General features: G+C 34.9%; 1 protein-coding gene across 6 annotated transcripts in view; it reads left to right on the forward strand.

Annotated features, from left to right (window-relative positions):
* Nucleotides 1-23,482, forward strand: part of RAB28 (RAB28, member RAS oncogene family) — a 60,757-nt gene extending 37,275 nt beyond the window's left edge. Inside the window, exons 5-9 of one of the 6 annotated variants that reach the window (XR_010361472.1) lie at nucleotides 13,756-13,859; nucleotides 16,663-16,740; nucleotides 20,120-20,178; nucleotides 21,815-21,912; nucleotides 22,817-23,482. Coding sequence is in view for 3 of the 6 variants with exons in the window: in XM_064418633.1 (XP_064274703.1) it covers nucleotides 13,756-13,859; nucleotides 16,663-16,740; nucleotides 21,815-21,907 (275 nt within the window). In the remaining 3 variants the exon portion in view is untranslated. Of the gene's footprint in view, nucleotides 1-13,755; nucleotides 13,860-16,662; nucleotides 16,741-19,510; nucleotides 19,567-19,638; nucleotides 19,804-20,119; nucleotides 20,179-21,814; nucleotides 21,913-22,816 lie in introns of those variants that run through there. The other 5 variants (XR_010361474.1, XR_010361473.1, XM_064418633.1 and 2 more) reach the window with 5 other exon arrangements.
* Nucleotides 23,483-25,902: the final 2,420 nt, after the last annotated feature.

Here is a 25,902-nt window from a genome sequence, read left to right on the forward strand (position 1 = left end):
GGCAGATGGCTGGGTTAGCTCTGAGAAGGGTATGGGCCCTCATTTGTAACAAATAATGTATAAAGTACTTTTCTTATTCCCTTGGTTCCTTTATGCATTATATAGCTTCTAAAGTCTTGGACAAGGTTGCTGATGATTTTTGTTCAGTCCCTTATAGCTAGCCTGATGACTTGGTTCCCTCTGCTCATCTGAAACTGGTTAATACAGTGAAGTTACAATATTAGTATAATCTGTCTTAGTGTGTCCACTATTGATGTTTTAAATTTGTTTGGGAAAAGGCTTTTGTAGCTTTTCCTCAATATCTGAGTCAATAATACATTTCTGTTAAGCTAATGAAGTTCTGGAGCACATGTTCACATTATGATAGAAATTTATGTCAGGGAGAAATGAGCTATATGCTCACTCTGCTCAGAGGTAAGAACAGTTCTTCAAGACAGTGATGAACCAACTGATGTATTGATTAAAATTCAGGTAGGATTTTGTGCCTGCATGACTAGATTGTGATAATGAGGTATGTGAGTTGGCAAATGTGTAGGATTTCTACTGTCTGCTCTGAAATCATCATATTGTAAAGTATAAGTAGCTTGAATTCAGTTCTTTCTAGTCTTTGAAAAGCTGTGGCTCAGCTTAAGAATTAGCTGGTAAATTTATTATCATTGATCTGAATGTGCTTGGGTTCAATTTCTCCTTCTGTAGTTAAATGAAGTATGTTATATTTATTTACTAAGCAGCCTCACTTTTTTGCTTATAAAAAGTAATTTAATATAAAGTTCAGTTGGACTATTAATTTTTAACTGCCAGTTGAAATCAGTTTGGCTTAGTAATAATTAGTTACAAAAGCTTCCAAATGGAAGAAAAACTGGGCTGCTGTTAAACAGGATTTGATACACATGGAACAGTTAAGCAGTAATAAATTGCTTAGTAACTGAGTAATTTCTCTCAGATATGTGCCAATCTTGTCTCTACATTGAAAAATTTTGGAAGAAGAACTGATGTTTGGAATTGCTTAATGCTGGAGGTTTATTGTAATAACAGTAATACTGACTTGGCCTGATCTTTGAACATTTAAGGCTTGCTTTTATATCCCAGTGAATGATTTCACATTCATTTATAATTTTTGTTGTGGGAGAGTTCCCAGAGGGGTATGTAGGAGAAGCACTAAGTGTCTCCAACTCCTTATTACATCTGCTGGAACCACGAAGGAATCAGGCATGGAAGGGCCCTGGAGTTAACCTGGGCTGGCTCTGGTAAGAGCAAGTAATTCAGAGTATTGGATAAAAGCATCACACTGGAGAGGATAGCCAAACATAGCTGTTGGCCTGATGTCAACAGAAGCATACCTGTGGAAACAGTCTGTGTGGATGGATGCAGCAGTAGCTCTCCAGAATGCTGGCATGGGCCCTCTGAGGAATTGGGTTTTTTTAGATGAATGCTTTTTATAGAAGTAAGTTTAGTATTAATAAATTTCTATGGCTTCATGAAATAGATCATTCTGAGATATGTTCCTATGCATTATTTGGAAAACACTGTTTTAGGAATTGCTAGGAAAGGATAAGACTTTTTCTTGGTAATTTAATATGTCTAGATTTACTATTTTTTGGAAGAAAGTATTTGTCCAACTGTACTTAGTATGGAAGGTGCTGTATAATGTTTGAATAATAAGCAGAACTGGAAATTGGTTCCAAGATTTTGTAGGAGCTTGGTGGGGGAGGGCAGATGGAATTAGTTTTGATTTCTGTCTATAGCTACAGACTGCATCTCATATCTTAATAAATAGATATCTGCCTTTAATAATATGAAAAAATTAGTTTTTCATATGCAGTAATGGGACTGACCTTGTTAACTTGCCAGCCCTTTTCAGTGCTGAGAAGGAATTCAGCCCCTGCAAGCTCAAGGAGGCTGCAGTTCTCAATTGGTTGGCCTTGTGGTGAAGCACGTTTGCAGCTTGAAGTTACCACTGCTGCTCCATGGGAAATCGGATCTGAGACTTGATCTGGGTTAAACAGAGCAGCCAAAAAGAAATGGCTATTTTTAACATGGATCAGCTCACTGAGCTCCATAAGCTCACAGGAGTTGCATGGCCTCCTAAGTAGGTGAGGAGGGATCAGTTACACTCTGGCATGAAGGCAGGGATGAAGAGCCAGGAGTGGGACAGGTGAGACTTTCCAAACTTTGGTGCTGGCATCAGTAGGTCTTGAAACTTTGACTGCAGAAGGAAACAGATGTGAATGACTGAAGGCAGGATGTTAGAAATGTTGTATTAGTTTTCATGGAGATTGCAAGACCCTGAATTTGTGAAATTATAGTGAGCTCTATATTTTATGCCTGTAAATCCTGTAAATCTTCATGAATTTTAGACTGGTATCATTTGGTATTCCTCTTAGTACTTGAATGATGATGACTATACTTTATCCTGGTATTGATAAATTCTGTGATGATGTAGTAGATACATGAAAACTAGAGAAGATATTTGAAAGAGATGAAGAAAAGCTGATCCACATATGGCTTGTGGATATATTGGACTAGCACCATCTTCTGAATATTTAGTACACTGCAACTTCATGTCTTCAATAATGCACTAAAGAACACTTAATATTCATTCAATAATAATCATTCATAATGTCTTTTTTTACACTCTGTCACCCTTTTGGAATTGTTAAATCAAACCAAAACAATGGACATCTCTATTTGGATTATTAGGAAAATAGGCTTTTTGTTTTTACCCTTTTTAATCTCTGTCTTAAAACATACCTTTAATAATATAAGGAGGAAATTTATTTTTGAAAAAAGCTATTGAGCCCAGCAGTTTGTCACTAGTAGCTCAGCTAAATCAGTCTAAGCATTTGTTTTTTAACTTTCAGTAATCCTGATAAAAATAGTTTCATGTTGAATCAGAGAAGAGGTTTTTTTTTTTTTTCTGTCAGCAAGTCTTGCTTTGAAGTGCTGGGGCAGTCATTAAATTCCATTACAGGGAACTTTGGAAACTACTATCAAACCCAGTAATGTCTAATCTAAAGAGAAATGTGGTTTTTCAATTTAGGCACATAGAAATGAACTTGTCTGTAGTTGTGCATATGAACACTTAAAAAATATAGTGCAGCCATTTCAGTGTTAAAAATACTGTCAAAATATTATGAATCAAATTGTTCTGTGTTTCTTATATGTTGCTCTATAAAGGGTGGTCTTAGACTGGCGAGTGAAAATCTTCATTCTAAGTGGTATAACTTTTTTGTTGGTGTTGTTAAAATGTTAGCAAGTAGCACATGATGTCTCACTTAAAACTTGATTTTTTTTTCATTGTGTATGCCTAATTACTGTGTTTGTGAAGGATGCTGGATCAAAAAATGAAATACCATATATATTACTTACAGAAAATTTTAAGAATGTGAGAAGAAATGCAGCAACTAGAGTTTCAGAGATACAAAAGAATTATTACATATTTTCATGCTCTACTCTATTTGAGTTATGGTTCTTCATTAACAGAATTTCTTTTTCTCATAGATGGTTACACCAATGCTATTGCTGTATAATTTATAATTTCATTAAACGTATCCTTATCTAATGTTGGTGTTTTAGTGTTCCTGTGGGGACTGGAATTAATGTACATGGTATTGGGCATTGGGGATTATGGTTTGTGTGAACACTGCTTTTTTTTCTTTGCTTTGCTTTCTCAGCATCATTCCATAAACATTTTCAACTGTGTTCCTGTCCTGTGCTGGTCACTGTGCCTGCCCTGTGATTTTTATAATTGGACTGATATAGCAAGAAAAATTCAGCTGGGTTGTGTTCTCCTGTCCTAGGCTTTTTCTCATTTTTCCTTGTCTTTAGGAAACAGGCACTCATAAAGATGTTTGAGTCTAGATTAACACATTTAACGTAACTTTATAACTTAAGTTTCTCATTGGCACAAAGATTAGGAAGGCTGAACACAAGTGTAAGAGAAGATGAAAGATGACTTAGTGCACAAAGCAGTAAATTGATGGCTCAGTGAAATTTCCTATGATCTTAGCAAGGTATTAAATTTATCTTTACATATGTGTTTCATTTTCCTTTTGTAAAAAAAAAGAATGGTATTTGCCTACTGGGAAGCAAATTAGTCAGCAAATGATCTGTTACTAATTGTAAAGGGTTTGTAAATGGGCGCTAGGGCCATATAAGAATCTGACAGACTGGATAAAAAGCAACAGTGAACAAATTGTCTTCTCTCCAGGAGTAACTTGTTATCTTAGGACATGTTTCTGTGGGAAAAGTAAAAACTAATTAACCATAGGTGTGAAATTAAAGAGCATCAGAGTCTTGTGACATGATACTATTGAGAAAGTAGCATTAGTTTGCTGAAGCCAGGCTGTTCATTCTCCATACCAGAATGCACAAAAGTGTTTCATGTTCTTTCTTTCACAGCCCCACTTGATTGTTAAGCTTACCCTAAGGATGTGTTCGTTTAGGTCTGTACACTGCAGCAAGCAGAGATACATTATAAAATCATCTGCACAGAGGTGTGTGCACCACATCTGAACTCCTTGTGCCTCGATTAATGTGTTCTGAGTTCACGGTCTGCTGCCTCAATAGATCTGCAGTGTACTTTGCCACTTGAGTTGCAGGGTGGGGAGAAGACAGTGAGCAACACCTTTTATCCACCTCTCTTGCTTTCTGTGGCCTTACTATACCCTTTCAAAAAGAAAAAAAAAAGTAGAGTAGTTCCAGTTATGTTTTAATCCTAAAATAATATTTAAGGTGACTCAAATTTGTATTAGTTTAATAATGTAATCTTTTCTGAATACTTGTTTCCAAAAATGTCAGCATTACGGGTAGGGGTAAGTGGTACAGGTACCTAACAGAAGAGATCAGATTCCAGCTGTCAGTGTAGTCTTAGTCCATTTAGCCAAATGAGAAATTGTTGCAAGAAATTCTGCCAAGAATTTATTAAAAATGAAAATGGGAAATGTCTAGCTGGGAAAAAAAACTTCTTATTTTCTCTTTATCTGTCTCTTTAAGCTGTGTAAGCCAATCATCTGTCATTCTAGTTTTGAAAAGAAACTTGGGTGTATTGTTTTTTCCTTCATAAGAAATTTTACTTTTGTATGAAAATATGCCTGCTGTTTGTATTTGCAAAGGTTAACATCATCTTAAAAATGTCCTGCCATCTACCAGACATTAAACATGCTTGTTATTAGACAAGAATCCTGTCACACTGTGTCCTCTTTAGTTAGCTGCACTTGGTGTGCTGAGATGGAGGCATTTACTTCTGGCTGCTCTTCTTGTTTTCTGTTGAAACCTATTTTAAGTCTTGCAAGTGTTAACCTCATTAACCTAAGATGCTCAAGAACCACTGTGTTTTAGAGTTTTAGCTGAAGTGCTGTAATTGTTTATTGTTTAACAGTATTTGAAAGTCTCATTTAATATGGGATATTTTTTGTAATAAGAAGTTAATGTAATAACTGCAGCTACTTTCATAAATACCAATAGAGAACCTGTCATGCTAAACACATTTTTTTTATTATTTCCTGTGTTAGAACAAACTGTCAGCTTCATCAATTTGATTTTAATGTGTGAAATATTGTTATTCCAAGAAGCTCAGATTTTGTGTCTTTGTATGACATTTTTTGGACAAGAAAGATGATTCCACATAAGCTTCGTACAAATAAGTGGAGGCCTATATGAGAGGTGTGCATAAAACCAGGCAAACCTCATTCACAGGCATGATGTCTTTCTGTTTTTAAGCAGAGACCTAGGAATTGTTCACCTTTCCTTTCCCATATTAGGCATATATTTTCATGTCTTGTATCTGTAGGAATTTGTCTTCTGGAAGGCACTCAGATCATAGATTTGTTATTTAGAAAGATATATTTTTATTTATGGTAATTGAGAAGCATATTTGCTGATAATTCTAATTTTTTTAGAGGAGGAAGTGTTACAGTGTTTTATGTAAATTACAAGAGTTTTTAAGCCATGTTTTTTTTGCTTTCTGAAACTAGTGATTTCCTGTTGTAGCTGGAAACGTTAAATGTAGTTTTAAAAGTATTTAAGTGCAGCAACACCTATTATTCTGCCTTAGCAAGTCTTCTAATACAAGATTTGATTTGTTACTATGTCCTCATAGGAAAGCATCAGCAGTAGAGTGTACATGACAGTGAGAAAGTAAACACATGCTTGCAATCAAATTAATGTATTTCATCTGTCTTCAATTAATAACAATCTGTCATGCTATCTATCTGAGAAGTGGCATAAACAGTTTATTTTGTGTTTGGAATAACTTCCTGGAGGTAGTTAATGTGACATGTAGTTTGTCTGACATGAGTATAACCAGATCAACACTCTAGATGTTTTCTTGATAACCTAAAAAAATTACTGAGAAAATCTGTACTGGAACTATATTTATATTTCCTTTTGAGCTTCCTTAAATCAGAGTAGGGGCATAGTTTTCAGGACTTCCATGAAAGAGTTTTTTTTTCTGGCAGTTACACAATTTTAGTGTGAGAAGAAGATTGAAAGTATTAACAGAAAATTAACTATGAAAAGCTGCAGTTTGCACTCTGACATTTGGGATTGAATATTCGAGAATGCGTGCTGTAGTAGTTTAGAAGTACCAAATCACAACAGATTTTTAAAAAGCTAGCTGAAAGTGTGGTAGTGCTTCAGACCAGTTTTCTGGCAAATTAAGTTATTGTTATTTCTGTATAAATCTGATATTGGATAACAATAATTAGATATTGGATGCTTTTTTATTTACCCAGAAAGAACCTTTGTGTCTAAATAGAAAATGAAAGTGCAGTTGCTTGAAGTTTTAACTTACCTACTGAAAAACTCTTTAAAATCTAAGACATAATGAAATAGTTCCATGTTTTAGTGGGAAAGCAGTAGGTTGCTGGTAAGCTGTGCAATAAAAAACTAGGGAGGGGTTTTTTTGTTGCCCAATTTTAAATTTCACTTTTTTCTTTGGATTGATAGTAGAATTAGGATTAAAACCAGATAATATTGCTTACGGCAGAAGAGGCTTGAAAGGGGGTTCCTGCTGGCCAGAGCAATGGGCCACGCTGAGCTATTCCCTGTTGACAGGCTATGAGAAAAAGGTCTGATAAACTGGAAAGTAAATCCTGTTGCCTAGAATGTTGTCAGTGTTCAGCTTGATTTCTGGTTTATTTTTTAGAATAGCAGATATTTGGCACCTCATGCAGAAATCCCTCTTTTAATTCCCTTTTTCATACACGTTTGCTTACGCATGGAGGAAGCAGAACTGTCACGTTCTGGAATTAAACCGACTGTACTTGTTGAGCAGCGTGCACTGCATGAGGACAGTGCTGTATGTGTTGTTGTCCTCAGTCTGCTAGGCTTTCAGGTGCCCAAGCTAGCTTTGTTCTTAAGAAATCAGTCAGAAATTATACCAAAAAATAGGATGAAAAAGACATTGTCATATACAGACCCCTTTTTTAATGACCCTGAAGTATTTTCAGAAGAGAAAATGTGTACATAATTTTAAGCACATGTAAATCAAATTAATAAATTATTAAAGCATTTTACTTGTCATGTCTGTGTGGGCTAATCGTGATAGCTCATTATTTAAACATTATGTAATTGTATACCTTGTGTGCACAGCTGCAAATACTTTGCAGAAAGATTTATATTTCATTTTTCACAGCATACTATAAAAGAACATATTTTTGTGTGGTACCATAGATTAATGAAGATGTTTACTCATAACTTTAAAACTACTCTTAGTTATACTGAAATACGAAATAGCTATAATATGTAAGATAAGTAAAAAACCAGAGAGTTGTAACTGCATTTATGTGTTACTGCCAGTTTTAATGGAAAATACTGTTATCAATTAAAAAAGGTCCATCTTAAAGAGAACTGCCCCTTTGCAAATGAATCCCTTGCAGTTTTTACAATTCAAGGTCTGAAAGCAGATGATCGTCAGATTTGGGTGGAGAGGCGTGTGTTTACTGAAACTCCAAACTGTCTTTTGTTTCTTTCCATACATATGTTTTAGAAAGAGGGTAGGTTAATTATCACTGGTATAATCATTGAAAACAGTTTATGGTTTGCAATTGTAATCTCACAATCCAGGGGAAGTCCCAAGTATTAAACACTCAGACTTGCTTCACATGCATTATACTCAGTTGCCTATACTGTCCTCAGCAAGTACTGTCACTAGTTTCTCAGCTGCTTGGAAGTACCTGTATGAATTATAGACAGTTTTTGTGTTTCTTCCAAAATTACCTGAAAGGAAGATTCATGAAAAATGGATGTTTTCCTACTTAAAAAACTCCTGTAATTTTACATGGAGCTCTTCTTCCGTGCTGTTATGAAAGAAGAGACTGGCAGTCCTGGGGGCAAGAGAGATAAATAAAATGAGTAGCAGCCTTTACATTCTGCAAAAATGATGCTCTGTTGTCTTTTTAAAGTATGTGCAGTTATTTACTTATATGGTTTTGAAAGATTATAAAACCAGAACATTCATCATTCTTCTGACTGATGATATATAAAGTACTTCCTGGCTTTGTCTTTGTACCAGTTGTATTGAGTAAACTGTTACATTTATTTTATTTATTGCCTTAATTTTAAGACAGTCCAGTTTTGGGATTAGATATCACTCTTTACTCCTTGCAGCACACTGGTGAGCTAATTATATTAGTCCTAGCTCCTGGGTTTTAGAGAAGCAGTGAAGTTCAAGTAGTTTTGAAGCTGCTACACCAGATATGGTGTAGTGGAATGGAAATGATAGTCTGTGCATGGTGGTGCTGTGTGGTTTATTGCAGGCCATTTTTTAACTTATGGAATGACACAAGCATCTAAATAGTGGAAGAGAAACAGTTTTGACATTAATTTATTTACCATTAGTGGTTTCAGAGCCAAAAGCAGCAGAACTATTCAATCAAGATGTAATTGCTGTTGGATGGCTGGGTGTGGATAGATTGTAAAGCACTCATTTGTGTTTTATCTCGTACTTTTAAAGTTTTTCCATTCCCTTGCCACAGCCCAATATACTAAAATTTCACTGACTTACTCTTAATTTCTCAAGTAAATTCATATGGACTTTTGACTTTGAAGAATTTATACTGTCTCGAGTGTTTCCTCAGAATTTTTAAATCATAGAATTGGTATCTTACCTAGCAGTATTTTAAAGTATGCTTTCCTTTTCCATTTTGATTTAGCATTGTCCGTGAGATTTTCACTACGAATAATTGATGTATAACAGCAATTTGAAAATCATTTATAGATCACCTGAAGCTGTAACTTAATCAAGTCTCTCTGGTTATAACTTGATCTTACTTCTTTGTCCTTCTTTGAACTGTCACTTGCAGTGTTGTTCTTACAGGTGTGTTTTTTTTTTTTTTTTTTTTTTTTTTTTTTTTTTTTTTTTCTTTCTGTGCTGGTTTTGGCTGGGATAGAGTTGATTTTCTTCCAAGAAGTCTTCAGGAATGCCTTAGAGGGAGTATCCTTGGGATTTCTGTGGGAGTTCAATACTTTCCTCCTAGATTCTATTTTCTCTTTTCACCTCACTAGATCTCTGTTTAATCTCACCTATAAATCAAAATGCAACTCCCTGGAATTCATGAGAAGCAAGCATTTTAGTAAGTCTTACCTAGACTTTTGCAACAGCAGATGTTGATCTATGCTTGCTCAGTTTTTAAATGGAGATTTTAATTGGATCTGTTTGCCTTGCTGAGAGTTGCATCTGAATTCCCAAAGTTTCTAATCTGTTTTTGTTGTTCTGGTATCTTTATGAGATACCTGTACATACAGATGTATATCAACCTGTCATGGAACAGCAGTCTTATCTTGCTAGTGTAATTGAAGTGACTCTTCATACTAGAAAAGCGTAAAGATGAATGTTTAGTCTTATTTTAGAGAACCAATCAAAGAAGGGCTCTTTAGAGCATAAGCAAGGCAATGGAGATAAATTTTGGAGGATATCTGGCAGCCATGTATTTTTTGTAGTTTTCACTCGAGGCTTTTAGTGTGTATTTCAGGCAAAAAAATGACCAAAACTGCAACAGCCTGTATTGTGGATGCCTTTTCTTTGAAAAGGACTTTGAATATACTTTGGTGCTGATGAGCCCACTTTTCCTGTCCTGATCAGGTTAGTCAGGGGAACAATACTATCTCCCTCTCCTTCCCCCATTGCTCATGACGTCCCTCTCCTTCTCTTGATACAAGTTTTCATGCAAGTATTCCATTTAATGCAAATATATTAAGTGGTTCCATTCTAACGAGGGAATTAGCAATGTACCCCATTGACATTTTACCTATTGCTTTCATAATGTATACTTTTAACAGCCCTTTCTGCCTGTTGATCCCATTTTTAAGACATTTAGAATTTTTGAAATGAGAGATCAAAGAAATACCCTCACTGCCTTAGCTTTTTATGATCAGAAAACATACTTTAGTGCAGATAGGAGAGTTTGTATTCAAGCCCTTGACCAAAAATACTGGTTTGTAACATTTGTGTGCTGTAGAGTGTCACTGTTTGCAAATAGTTAAATCTTTCTACTTTTCAAACTTGTGTCTTGTGTCCTTTTGTCTCCTTTATTCATCCCATTGTGAATCTCTAGCCATCAGTTTATATTCTGCTTGGTAAAAGAAGCTATTAATTTTGCCCTGCTGTTACCCTCTTTCCCATTCCCTAAAGATGAAGAGGATGACTGTACCATCTGGCACGTAAACTTCACTTTGGGCCTTTCTCTAAATGTTTGTGTTTGATGTGTGGCCAAATCTTGCAGATTCCTTCTTTGAGACCTTTGTTAGATATGGCCTAGCATAGCCATTACCAGAGTTAGAATGTTCTCATTTTGTATCTAAATTTCAATAATTCCTTTTTCTTGGCCATTGCTTTGTTATCTAGTCATTTAGAATATTCTGCAAGATCATTTGCCTGGTTTATAAAATCAAACAGTATTTATGTATCTTATTCACGTTCTTTCTATCCAAAACGTATTTGTCTTTGCTGTTAAACTTTTCATGGCATAAGTGCACTCTCATATCATTCTTCATCCCAAGATACCTATTCCTGCTGTTAATTGGCTCATCATATGAGCCCACATTAGCCAGCTGTTAGTTTTCTGTCTATAAAGTCCCTACATTCCTTATAAACATCTTTTTTAGAAAATAATTTTTCTCCTCCAAAGCTCTCCCTAAAGTCTTTTTGCTGTGATGTCTAAATAAAAGCTGGACAAGACTTATCTCCTGGTGTGCTAAGAATTCTGCCTGTTGAGCTGACCAGTGTCAGATGTTAAAGGAAAAGGACTGGAGGGTAACTGTTCACTGTCTTTAGCTGATCTTCAGTAACTCTACAATTATGCCCTTGGCCGTGGGCAATGCAAAGGAATTGGACTTAGGATCACTGCCCTTCATTGACTCCAAACTGCAGTTTTGGGTAGTTAAATATTTATTAACTCTTGAAACACTTATTGTACTGAAAATGTGCCCTTTTTCACCACAAGCTAATGTAACATGAATCACCTGGCATTTTCTGTGGCCTCTGAATGCACACATGGACTGTCACCTGGCAGTTCCCTGGCATGACAATGCCTGTACAGTTCAGAGCAGACAGCCCAAAATTCAGGAGGCAGAAAGTGAAGTACTTGTGACTGGGGAGAAGGACTGAGTAGTACACAAAGTTTGAAAACATAATTACACCTTGATTTTTCACGTTCAATCTGTTTGTTTCTATGATCTCGTGGGCTTTAATTTCTCTTCTGTAGTAAAGTATATACTCTACTGACCATATGTTATTATTGATGTTTCTTCATAGGAAATAAGAGGCATTTGAGGATGATTTCCAATATGCCTGTGGCATTTTTTTCCTGGAAATCCATCAGCCTTTTAGCCGTTGTTTTCTTTGTACACTCTGTATTCTTTCCTTCCTGGGAAAGAGAGTTTGAGAGAGAATGTAACTAGTGAACTTGTTTTTATGTATTTGTGTAAGCATGTAGTGGTATTTTAAAGGAATATAGTGTAAATGCTGTCTATCTATCTATTTATCTATAATTGTATTGTAATTGTGTGTAGGTTTTTTGAGTTCAGGTATAATCAGAGAAATATAATGAGTGAAATCTGGAGATGGAGTTAAAGTTCCTTTAAAAGTTCATGAAATGAAAATAAAGAAAATACATTTTTATTTTTCCCAAAAGAGTAATCTTACTGTTGTTTTTTCCAAGCTGCACTTAAAACTAATATATGAAACATAAAAATAATAGTTAATAATGAAATGTTTTAGGCAGTATGCTGTATTTTATTCTTAAAGGCATTTCAAAAGAGTCTATCTTTTATCTTGATAGTTATTTTTCAGAGAAAAAAATTAAATGCATGTTTTTAACAAAATTGTTATTGACTTTGGGCTTTATTTTAGTAAATGTATTTGTTCTTCCCTTTTTAAATGAATCTTAATTACATAGTGGGCATTTAGCGTTATGGAAAAACTATACTAGAAACATTAGTGTTAATAGTTTAGTATTTTAGTCCTTCACAAATTAATGTCTGTGGTAACTGGATGATTTTAGGCCTGTTCTTACAAACAAGGCCTTACTGATGTGCAAGGAACAGTAATACGTGTCAAAAACTCCACATTAACCAAGGTAAGCAGTATAAATGGGGTGTAGGAATCCCCTGTTAGGCTAAAAATCTCCAAGAGAAAATCTCCAGAGCCTACAAATTAAAGACCTCCAATATCATTTAAAAATAAAGCCTTTTATGTAGTAGGAGAGCATTTTTTCAGCTGATAATCAAATAACACTATTATACAGGCTTACTAGATTTGCAAATTTACAAGTTTTTACAAGTCAGTTGGGTCCCTTCCTCAGGAAATCAGTTGAAGTTTTTTTTTCCTGTATTAACTCAAAGAGCTTGCTTGTCCTTAAATCCTTCTGAATATATTTGCCTTATAATTTGACTACATTGAGTCAACACCCTTATAGGAACCGTAATGCAATAAAAAAAAGAGAAACTGTTCAATATAGTTTCCAATTACCTTAGGATCAGATTGGAGAAACTGGAATGTACACAATAAAACCTGCACAAGGCTTGAGTTCTGTGAGATTTTGGAAGCAACCAGTGCTTTTCAGCACAAAATACCATTTGGAAGCTTTACTCTGCTTCCAATGGTTATAAAGTGATAAAAATGAAAATATGTGTGAGTCTTGAAATGTGAATTTTACTTTTTAAAATTTTCTGAACCACACCTTTGTGGAATTGAAAGTCTCATATGTAAGTAACTAAGCATCACTGCTTTTACTCAGTCAATTTTTTTATTATAGTGAATGTTTTTGCTTTGCCATGTTCTGCAGTAAAATTCTTTATAACTTATTTACATTTTTACTTTGGAAAAATATGTCGATGCAGATGTTCCTCATGAATTTATTTTGTAAAAGTCTTCAGGTTACACTGGAATCCCCAATATGCATCTTGCAAACAGAATATGGAATATTAATTCTGTCTTGTATGTAGCTAGCAGCAAAGTTATTACAAAATATTTGAGTGTATCCAGAAATAAATTTGTACTTTGAGACATGAATTTGTTGCATTTGGCCATAAAATTTTAGTTGTGGTTTCATTTCAGTTTTGCAAATAAAATTAGTCTGATATAATTAATTGCTTTTATTTTAGCAAATGATTATAGAGTGAAAGAAACTTGCATTTGCATATACCTGTAAAGGAAAGTATTATATCTGATGTGTTTCCAGTGAATAATTTCTAAGGTCAGTAACTAAATGGGCTCCAGTGTAATAATTTTTCATTTCTTCAACTTATTTTTAGTTGACTTGGAGCATATTCGCACAGTGAAAGCTGACAAGCACCAGCGATTTTGTCAGGAAAACAACTTCAGTAGCCATTTTGTGTCAGCCAAGACAGGAGATTCTGTAAGTAAGGAAAAACCCCAAACTTGTAGATGTCTGTAGTTTTTTTTCAAGATGCAGCAGTTATATTATACTTCATATGAACTGTTGAGAACTCTGAGTGCTGCAGGCCCTTTTTTGACTCCCTTAGTTGCATGAAAAGTAGATCTTTGTATGAATGTGTATTATTCTTATTAAATTACAGTGGTTTCTCATCTGATTTTCAGTTTGAGGTACAGATTTTAATGGAAATGATCTGACTTATACATCAGCGTGAAAACTGAGACCAACTAAATCTCTGTTTGCTGTCAGCCTGTAGTTAAGTATATTTCTTCATTCCTGGTGGAGTCCCATCTACAGCCCATCAATATAGCATTTTCCAACAATTGGTAAATAATGTGACAAGACCCTGTTGCAATAAAAGATTTTAATATGAGTCCTGAGCCATGACAGACATTCCCTTTGCAGCTCCATTGAAATTTGAACATTCTGACATTTGTACCAGATGCTTTGCAGAGTACATTTTTGAACAATTTTTTGACTCTGAGCTAACTGGGTTATTTGTTTTAGTTGGAAGTGTATGAAAGAAAAGGTTCTTTTTGAGTTGACACTATCAGTCAAATTAAATATTATTATATTGTTTTGCTTGATTTCTGTCTCATGCCTAATGAGTTTGTCATTCCCATAAAACAGTCTTGTATCTGTCTCCTTAATATTACTGTTGACAAGAAAGTTTACTTTATTTTAATGTTATTGAATAGCAAGACCATGGTCATGTACATGGAAGTATAGTACACAAATGGAATCACTTGTTAAGGTCTTAGATGAATCTTGTGCAGTGAACTGCCTAATTTTGTAAGATAATAGTTTTTCTGTGAAGTCTAACAATGCTACTGTTACAAATGCAGTGAGTCCTGATTCTCTTTTTAGTTTGTGTTAAAACCTTGGCATATTTTTTTTGTTTTAAGTGTGGAAATACTGGCTTTTTATGCTAGCAACAGAAGAAAAAAATCATAATTCTACCCTTAGTAACATGTGCATCTGATAAAATGTATTCTTTTCTCAAGGAGACCACCAAAATCAGTTCATGTTATAATTGATACAGTTATCATTGCTAATTATGACAGAATCTTTATTTCAGCTTTTTAATTAAGTCTTTAATTACATCAGCATTCCACTATATATACTGATTGTACTTTTAATAGCTTACTGTTTAAAAGCAAAAGTAAATCTGAACATGACTAGAAAATATTAACAGGAAATCTCTGCCTAAATATATACTAACAAAAGAAGTAGTTTCAGTAGTTAATTTTTAGTTTGAATATAAATTTGCATTATCCCTTTCACTGCTGCTGCACACTGATCATTCAGAAGATGGAGTGTTTATCCTAGACAGTGATTTAAGAAGAGGCATCCGTTGCTACTGTGAATATAGACTAGAGGAGTCTTACTCAGTTCAATGATTTGTTTTGTTTATGTCAGATCTTTTCAACAGACCTATTTGCAAAAGATGATTTTGTGTGTATAGAAAATTCCAAAAGTCATCTCAGGGGCAAAAAAAAATTAATGGAAGATTTATTATTACTAACTGTGTTACTGTCCACCAAATCACATAGCTGAAGCATTGCACTTGTGCTTGATGTTTTTTGCACAGAGTGTCCTCAGGGCAGGTGATGTAGCTCAGAGCACCTGTGATCTTGATGTGGGTTAAAGTAGGTCTCTGAGCCTCAGAATTTCTGTTCAGTGTGCCCTTTCTTGTTGTGTAGATGTTGGTAGAACAGACCAGTACTACACCAAGGAGTTGAGAGAAAGAGCAATTGTTTTGGAAGCAACCACACTTTGTTGATTGTGCCACTAGTTTATTTCTGGTTTCCATCTTGGATATTAGAAGAGACCGTGTAAATAGTATTTTTTTTCTTAATTTTCACTGAAAATGATGGTGAGCATTTACGTAGATTTTTTTTTTTTGTGGGTATCAGCTGCATGATGCAAAACAACATTTGTTAGGTATTTAGATGGTGAGCTCAGATGTTGTTAGCAGCCCTGCAGATAAAATGTAACTTGTAGCTTGGCAATACAGTGTTTAGCAGCACTGCACACTTAAGCTGCTCCTCTTGAATGTGTCATATTCTTTAATTACATTTAAAATGCAGTTTTACCTAAACAGTGAGATAGGTCGACTGTCTTGAGATGAATTAAAGAAATTATTTAAAACAGCATTGCCACCCAGTATTATGTGTTAAACCACGTCCAAAGTCTAACTCTGCCAGGCTGCTGCTACAGGCTGTACAACATCCTGCTTGTTCCTAGATACTTCTCTTCAGTGTATGTTCTGTAAGATTCTTCAGAACTCTTTCATACTGCTATTTTTTGGACATATGTAGTAGGGATTTTGGTGATGTCGATGCACAGTTCTGTTATTCTCAGTTTCAGAAACCTACATCTCTTATTTCACAATACACTGTTAATACATTTTTGTGCTCAACATTAGTGAATACCCTTATTCATATTTTATAGCACCGGGAGTAGTATTTGAGAGGTGGGTTGTGTAAAAGCTTGTTTAAACTTAGGTCTCTGGAGGCAAAGTAGAAGTGTTGCTTAACAATCCAGCATACTGTTCATTCCTTGTACCATTGTTGAATTATTTTCTCAATTTTTTAAACAAAATTGAAAGTACCAGCTGAGGGTTTTTTTTTCAGATCTGTTTTGCACAGGTCATAATTTTGTATATCATTGTTTACTGTTCAGGAATGGTTTGATATATTTGAAAGAACCTCAAGGATGTCTGTTTTTAATCATTGAAATGCAATTTATTTTCTTTCCATAGGTCTTCCTGTGTTTTCAGAGAATTGCTGCTGACATACTCGGCATCAAATTAAACAAAGCAGAATTGGAACAATCACAGGTGATTTTTCACAAATACATGGATTTTTTTAGTATTTTATTTAGTATTAAAAGTGATCTTGTGGATTTATAACTGTTCTTTAAATAAATCTTCATCTGTTGTTCTGAAGATAAATATTCAATTTCACAACAGCTTTTATGAAATATGATAATTCCTTACTTATCCATCATGATCAACTATCTGAAACAAGAAAAAACATGTTCAGAAATTAAGAAAAAACTTTAGTTCTAAGGATGTTTGTTTAGAAATAGCACTTAAGATTAGCTTAGAAATTAAATATGTGTGCATATACAGGTAGTATGGAAGATATAAATTATATTATATGCATGGGTTTAAACTGAAAATTTTTTCTACAACCCAATTTAAATTTACTTAGTGAATCCAAATGTTTCTATTCTAGTGGTGTAACATCCTAGATCTGCTTTTCAGTACCAGTGTTAAATAAGTACCACAAAATAAGTCAGTAAGTTTATTTAAAATAAATGGCAAAGCATTCCTTATGTACAGCTTGGTGTCCTTCTTTTTGAAATATACAATAAATATGTAATTTCTGAAAGTGCTTTGCCACAGCAGTGTTTGCAATCTGTGTTGAAGTGGTTGACTAGAAAACTGTATTGCAAACAGTAAAATTGTAAAATAAACTTACAGAGCATACTTAGCAACAAATTAGTTTTAAAAAGCTGTAATTTATAGGCAGAGAAATACTAAGTGTGTCTTTTAAATGTTCTTTTACTACTAAGGCACTATCCATCTATTATTTTGAGCTCTGTCATTATTTGTGCTAAATAATTGAGCACATAGAGTTCTTAAATTTTACTTTGGTTGTTTAGCTAGCACTGGACTGTCACTCCTAGACCTCTCTGTGCTCTGAGTGGTGTTCTGTAACTCAGGTCTAAGATTGTAGAAAAGTGTATAAATACCTTAAATTTAAAGGAGACTGATAATACGGTTATAGGGAAAACTGTATAATTCTAAAGAAAGGGCATTCTTATAGGTTGTCTTTAAAGTAGGAAGCTCCATATAGCCCCAGTTCAAGAGTACATTAATTATGTCAAACTGGTATTAGATTTAAGTAGGCTTCCTTCTACTTTAGTATTGTAATTAGCTTTTAATTTTGTTGAGTAGATCAATGGAATATGCAATATATGGGTCAGTTGATATTACACAAGTTGCATTACCAATAGCCTATAAATAGTTAATTTGCATAAATTAAATACTGTGGCATATATTACTATTGATGTGAATCCAGGCTCTAATTATCAAAAAAAAAAAAAAAGGTAAAAAAATGTCTCTGAAAAACCACCACCACTCACAAAAAAAAAAAAAAAAAAAAAAAAAAAAGAAAGCCAGTAAATTAATTTGGACAGAAAAGAAACTTCACTGTTGCCTTTTAGGTACAGGAGAAGTCATTGTGTGGTGCAACAGTGTGTGTAGCTAAAGAGTGTGAGATGCTTAATTTGCAAAGTTCTGTTAATGGAGCATAATTTAAATCTACTCCAAACAAGCAATAGGTCTTTGTTATCAGTAAAACCTTTGCTCCATTTGAGAGGGTTATTTTGAAGGGATTCTAAGAGTTTCCCCAATGAGAATTGTATTGGAATGTCTGTTAGCTGTATCTTAAGGCTCACTGTTGTATGGAACCAAATATCCCCATTACTTCATAAGAATAGAAAAGGGAAAGTTTCTTCATAATCTGGAGAGCGAAAACTTGAATCTTCATATTCTCGGAAAGATAAATTCTCTTTAGAGAAATTCATTTGTCTGCAGTAGAAAAGCCTAATTGAAGTGATGTGTGGATGATGTTTGCCAAAAGCGCGGAGCTGGTCTCTTGGCTGGAAGGAGGTGGTGTTAGAGGATGATGCCATTATTAGATTTCTGTTTTACCACAGACTCTTGTATGACAGGTGCAGGCCCCTTCAGTACAGTGGTGGTGGTGGGAGTTTTCTCCTCTTTCATCTCTAAAATGGGCACGTGTCTTCCTTAATTTGTGGGACAATTATATAACGTGTGTTCCTTAAAGTTTTTAGACCTTGAATACTCTAGCTACTGGGCTATAAAATTAGATCAGTGGATAAACAGATGCTAGATAAATGCTATAAAGAATCTAATAAATACAAGATAATAGAAAATGTGACTCATCCATAAAGTATACAAGTGTTGACTTGGATTCAATCTTTAAATAAGGATTTTGGTTTTTACAAATGTGCACTATTTACACACTGGATTGTATATTTGAGTTTTCCATATTTTGTGCAATGTGAGATTTCCTTATTGCTGAGATGGTTCTTGCTTGAATCCATTTGTCAGAGAGAATCAGATATGTTCATTCAATCTAGGCAGTAGCAAAATATAAGATAAAATATTGAATTTTTGTAAAATGCCAACACTCAAATGCTATATGTGTATTTTTTATTGTCTAGTATTGAGAATACACTTTAAAATTATTTCTAGTGCTTGATTTTGTGCCTGAATATCTTATTTCTTGTGTTTAGAGTTAGTTATGATTGTTACAGTCTAGGAGGATCTTAGATGTGAGTCATAGGTGGATACAAATAAGTAATAGGAATCCCAAACATAGTATTTTAACTTGTATGAATTTTTGGATTTTGGCTCATGACTTTTGAGCTTTGATGACTAGCAGAACTGCAGATGCTCTTGTGAAAAGTATATAAGGTTCTTAGTTGTCTTCAAATTAGCAGCACAACTTCTGTTAATTGACTGCAAGAACAAGCCTTAGAGATTGAATTATATTTACTCTGCATTATTTCAGAAAACAGCTGCAGCAGTTTAAGATATTAATGCAGCCCAAGCTATTTTCTGCTGCCTTTTTGTTGGAATGTATTGCTCCCACATCAGAATCAGAACATGGAAGGTGATCATGTGCTTTGGCCACATCAGGGTGAAGTTGAGCAGCTTAGCTTAAACTGCTGCTGAAAGTTGTTTTAAAGAGAAGCTGCCAGACTGTGCTGAAGTGGATGAGGTGCAAGTCCACGTTACATTCCAGCAGCTCTCCTTTGGCAGCAATGGCATCCAGCAGAGGAATAGGACAGACATTTGGGGGTGGTAAGTCTTTAAACTATCTCAGCTAGAGCTACTAAACCTTGTCTGGTAACATGCTGAGATAGCTGTTAATCAAACTTTTATTTGGACAAAACTGTGGTGAAACAAAGAACTAGATTACTCTTCATGCGTGACTGGAAAGTAGAGCATGTTTTTTGAAATAGAACCGTTCCAAAATAATAAAATTGCAGATTCTGACTTATTTTCAGTCCTCAAAATACTCTCCCTTTTAAATTGCAAGGGTCTGATGAAATGTGAGGAAATAGCTCCTTTATTAATCAAATGTTTTTCTTTCTGTATTTTTTACTTTCAACTGTAGTGTAAAAACTGCATGGGGTACAGCTTTGTTCCTTGGCACTGGCAAGAGCTAGCATTTTTGTAAGTGATGTGTAGTTTTCTCTCTAACTAAACACCAGTTCAGCAGACCAGTGTGTGTGTGCCAGCTTTGTACAATAAAGTGTTTGGCAGATAAGTCAGATCTGGAATACAGAGCACCTGGACCAAGAAAAGGTTACTTCTCATTATTTATGTTGATTTGAACCATGGCAATTATACACTTGATGTAGAATCTGATGCAGAGGCCCAAGTTTTTAATTACCAAAAAGTTAATGAAAGAAATGTTGCAATGATATTTTTAAACTCTTATTTGGATGAAATTCCATTGGAAAATCCAAGTCATTTATGATCATCAGTTTTTTGCTACAGTGTACCTAAGCATAGGTCACTAATCTGCCTGTGTTTACAGGACGGGATTTAGACCAATGTTTGGGGAACAATTAATTGCCTACTGATTGCAGGACTTTTTCTTTTGGGGTTTTTTTGCCCTTCAGCTCTAGTCAAAAGATTGGTATGAAGAAACTAGGTCCTGTGAGGTCAGATAATGCTGTTTAATGCTAAAACTCCTACTACTGCCCTACATGGGATTTGGCAACCTTTCTCTTGATAACATCAGGCCAGGAGTCCAGTAAATCATGAGTGTTTTCCACTAGATAAGATAATATGAATGTGATGAATTAAGCTCAAGAAGAGTACTTCAGCAGCTAATAAATCCAGGTTCTTTGCCAGCCTATTCAATTATTGTTGCTTGTTTGACATACAGGTTTTATTTACAGAGGTAATCTTTAATGTATACTGTTTATATATTCCTAATCCAGTTTATATATTGTTTCCCTTAAAATAATGGAATTTAATTATTTATTAATTCATTTTGACCTTGAAAATATATTGAAGGAAAGTTGAAGTAATTAAGAAAAAATATTAAACTGGTTTAGGGTATCCTTCATAGCAGACTTACCTCCTCTTGCTTCTTCTTTACTGAAATTGTTCCATGAATTTTACTTCCCTTTCCATGAGCCCTGTATTGACCCTGTATTAATAATGAGAACCCTGTATCCATTATCTGTATTAACAATAAGAAAACAGTTTTGTTTGTCTTTAAGGGAAAAAATTGGAACCTTTTATTTTTAAATGAAGCAAAGAAAAATCAAAGCTGCAAGCATTTTGACATGAGGTTGTTAATTTGATCACTGCTTTTAGATTACATATTTAGGTGTAATGTGATAGTTATGTGATGGAAAAGATGCATGTGTGCAGCTAATGCACTTGTTACAGGCCGATAATGTAATATTTAAATATCTTTCACTTGAGGAGGAATAGGCCACTGTCATCTTTTCTTTCACTGAATTCCCTGCCTTTTTATTCTGTCCTTTCTCTAGCTTTAACACACTCCTGCTGATTGCATGTATGAGCCTTTCACTTTGGTGCTTTGAGAGGGCATGTTCTGGAGAAAGCTCGACAAGCAGCCCTGGTGCTGGGAGTGCTGCTTTCAGCCAGACGTGTTGCTCTTATATCTGCCTAGGGCCTGAAAATGCACTTTCATTTTGCTTCTGCATAATCTTATGTTATCCATTCATTCTTTTCAACTACTGATTAATCTCTCCATTGTTTTCCTTCTCTTTTCTTTTTACATTCTTCTCCTTGCCCTCTATCCATCATGTTGATACATGGTTAACAGAATGTTGTCAGGGCAGAACTAGTGAAATATCCTGAAGAAGATAACCAACATCACACTTCCAACTGCCAGAGCAAAGTCTGCTCAATGCAGTAGTTCAGGTATTGATGAAAAACTTGGTTTGTTTCTTTTTTATAAGCTGCATTGCTTTTACATGAAGTAACAACTGTTAAAGTAAGTTCTTTTGGAAGATTGTGTTTTGTACTTGTAAGTACTTGTAATACTCAACATATTATTTTGTAACTTTGTGTACAATTAATTACATAGTGTTTCTAATAATCAGATAGTTTGTAGAAACTTTGAAATTCTTCCTGTTGCTGTATTCAGTGCTGTACATTCAAAATATTGCATAGCTGTCTCAGATGGAAATGGATACAAAATTCTACATTTCTGTCTCCTCATGTAGGAGAGAGCATCAGTCTTATCATATGCTTTGTAAATAGAATGCGTGATACCTGTTAGATCTGTATTAGAGAAGAAATATAGTATGCAGAGCTTCTTTTTATGTTAACGTAATCGTTAGCCAGTATGCATAGCAAAGCTTTTTAAAAATATGGCTGTATTTAAAATTCAGTTTGAATTCTGTCCATATTTTCTGATGAAATGCTTGGAGTAAAGACAAAAAGACTTAGGTACAATTTCCAGTTACAATGTGCAGTTATTATTAAAGAATGAATGGCACAACTTTTGCAAATAAATTCTGTTTTATTACTCTGACACAGAAAAATTTTCATGGAAGTAAAACTGCATTCATTGCTTCAGCAAGATAATTCTACTGCTTTTGTAGTGTTGTGATAACCTACCAAGGCACTTGCTTCTGCTTAGCATGAATAAACCTCGAATTATAATGAGACTTAGCACCCGATAAGGTTTCCTGTAAGGTAGTGAAAAAAAATACTGGTTTGTTTGTTATTTTTCCCTTTGTATTTCATAAAAATCTGTTGAATGCTTTGTCCGCAAGAAGTTTCAATTTTCTGATTGTTACTGTGTTTTCTTTTATGACAGAGAGTGGTGAAGGCAGATATTGTCAACTACAGTCAGGAGCCTGTGACAAGATCCGTCAATCCTTCCAGGAGCTCAATGTGTGCAGTTCAGTGACCAGCCTGTTCTTCTCTGGCTTGATACCTTTGCAGTGCTCCTGCCTTGATGCAGGCTCTGGGAAACCAGGAACTTTGTTTTAACAGGGACCAGCACAACAATGCCATTAGAGGTTTCAGAAACATGTACCACTGTCCATTACGAAGCAGCAGGCAGTTTTTAAACTGGCTCAAATTCAAACATGAGACCACACACTTGAAAAATTTCAGTCTATATTCTTTAAAATTATATTTAAATGAAACTGTATAACTGTGTTTATGTTTCCTCCTCTCTATTTGACTGATACCAGAATAAAAATAGATGAGGAAGCCCTGCATTCAAAATGCTTTTAAAGACATCACCATGGAAGGGTATTTTGCCAAAGCATTTTTAATTTTTTCCCTCCATTTATTTGAACTAACACTCAACAAAATGTTACTTGGAAAAGCTGTTGTTGGAATAGTTTTAAACACATAATATATATTTTATCTAGGGATAATTTTGAAAGTGTTCAATTAATATATATGCACTTAGCACAAAATGTTGTATCCAGTGAGAAACAGTGCTTGAAATAAAGCTGTTATTATAAAAATAGTCACTTCTCTGAAGTCTCAAATTGTCTCCATGGATGCTCTGAAAAATGCTAGTGTTTTTGTGTATTTTTATTACCACATCAGCATTACTTCTTGCACTAATAGATAGGCTTATACATCTTTATGAATATGGATGAATGTCAGTGAACAGTTGGATCTGTAAATGATGAGTGATATATTCAACATGCATTAGAAACTGTTGATAGATCAATTAGCATCAGCCACTTTAAATAACTAACAGAATGACTTTTGGCCTGGTACTCTTTTATTTTGAATTTAGAATAAATGACAAATAAAAAGCTGTGTCCTCTGTGATCTTCACACTTCTCCCTTGTTGCTTTCCTAGCAGTGCACACAGTTCTCTGCTGGCACATCTGAACAGAAGGCTAAGGAGAGAAAAAAAATTAAGCCATCTCAATGCCCAAACTAGAAATCTTTTCCTGTTTAAACTCTAGAATGTGCTTTCTAATAACTACAAGGAAACATTTGGAGATTCAGAAAGTAATAAGGCTATGAAGGAGGCTTGTATATCACAAGTGAAAATTATGAGGTTCTTCAAGTGAATGTTACTATTAAGCTGTTCAAGCAACAATTAAACTATTAGTAGTTTAACAAAATAGCTAAACTATTTTAACTATTTTCGAAAGTATTGCAGATGGCAAAAAATCCTATTTATTAGCTTAACACAGTTATATAACTCTGTGATATGACTTTAGTGTATATTGTTTAGCATTCAGATGTGGGAAATTCTAAGAAGCTGAGATATTGAGAAATTATGCTACACTAAGGTAGGTGTGATTTGCAGTGAATTATTTATTCTAGTCTGAATTCTTGCTCCTTTCCATAGGGTTTGTGTCCCACTGCATTGCTTTACTGTATAGTTAACTGCAACTGTGAGGATAAGTCTCTTCTACTACCACCAGCTGAGAACTTCTCTTCAAAGCTATTTTCTTAATAGTTATTCACTTCACAAGTTTATGGTCTCCAAGGCAGGTGGAAAGTTTAAAACCCTTACATTTCTTGGTGTGTTTGTGGCCTCAGCTCATATGTTCAAATATTGACTAGAACTGCCCCCTCTGAGAAGCTGAGCACAATGTAGCTGTGGTCTTTCTCTAGTCCATGTGTATCATCCTCATGGTCCTGCTTCCCAACTAATATGTAGCATGGTCTTAAACACTGACTTCTTGGGTAAAGTTTGGGGTTTTTTTCTTTTAAAAATTTCTGTAATTTTACTTTTCAAAAGAAAATATAAGCTTTTTTATAACTTCATATGCAGAGTCCATTGTTACCTTGAATAATAAAAAATTTTTGCTTTTACATTTTGGGTATCCTGCAGTATGAAAGATGTTATATGTGTCCCAGTGCAAGCTGTTTTACAGACTGATTTTATTTCTTGGTCTCATCACAGTTTTTTATTCTCAGTGCCTATTTTTCTAGCTGTCTTTGACTTGTACATCCTTTTGTATTTTATTCCTCTTAATCTTTCCACCAACTGCTATGTTAAAGGCCTACCTTTTCTGAAGATATTTTTGTTTATGTTTCCAGACTGCCCTCATTCTTCCTCCCTAACATACATGTATTTTATTTACACTAACCAGGAATGTCCTCTCTTCTGTGCCCTCAGCCCCTCCCTTTGCTGCCCCTCTTAACCTCCTCAGCTTTTTGTATTGTATACTGACTTCCACTCTCTCTGCTTTTCCCTCTCCTTCCTGCCCCACAGAGATCCATTACCTGTCCACCTTTTAATCCTTACAAATGAGCTTCACTCTTTTTGCTCAGCCCTGGGGACCCCACCTTGAGCCTTCAATTTCCAGCTGCAGTCTAAATCCTTGGCTGTGGTATCTGCCTTTGAAGTGCTGCAGCAGCTATGGTCGAAGATTCAGCACTGCTGTTGCTGGTGCTATGGCACAAGTTCCTCCAGGTGGAGCAGAAAGGTTAGAGATGGTTCTGGAGGATTAAGGGGTATGGAGAGAGGGACTAGACAGTGTTGTGCAGGGAAGGCAAGGGCTCTGGTGACTGGAGGGATAGATACAAATCTACTTAGAGAAAGACTGTGTAAGGAATCTGGATCCGGTTGCCTTATGTAAGTAATGTCCCACTACTATTGATTCATGTGATTCATGTGATTCATGTATAGTACAGTTGAATTGTGCCATGTTAATGCACTTAAAAAGTTTTTTCCAAGGTGAGAACTGGTGGAATGCAATTCAGCAAACAGTTACGAGGTCAAAAAATGCAATGCTCTCCAAAAGTGAGGCGACATGTGCTTAATGTCCACTGACATGGGGAGTGAGCTGGGACAAGTGAAACATGTTTTTTCCTGAAGCTGAGGCCAGATGAAGGGAAGAAACATGTTCAGGCCCTGATCTTACACAGATGCACACTGGTGAAGTGATCTGCCTGCTCAGAGCTGTTGTAACT

This window comes from Passer domesticus, chromosome 4 (genome assembly GCF_036417665.1).
Source record: "Passer domesticus isolate bPasDom1 chromosome 4, bPasDom1.hap1, whole genome shotgun sequence".
NCBI classification, from domain to species: Eukaryota; Metazoa; Chordata; class Aves; order Passeriformes; family Passeridae; genus Passer; species Passer domesticus.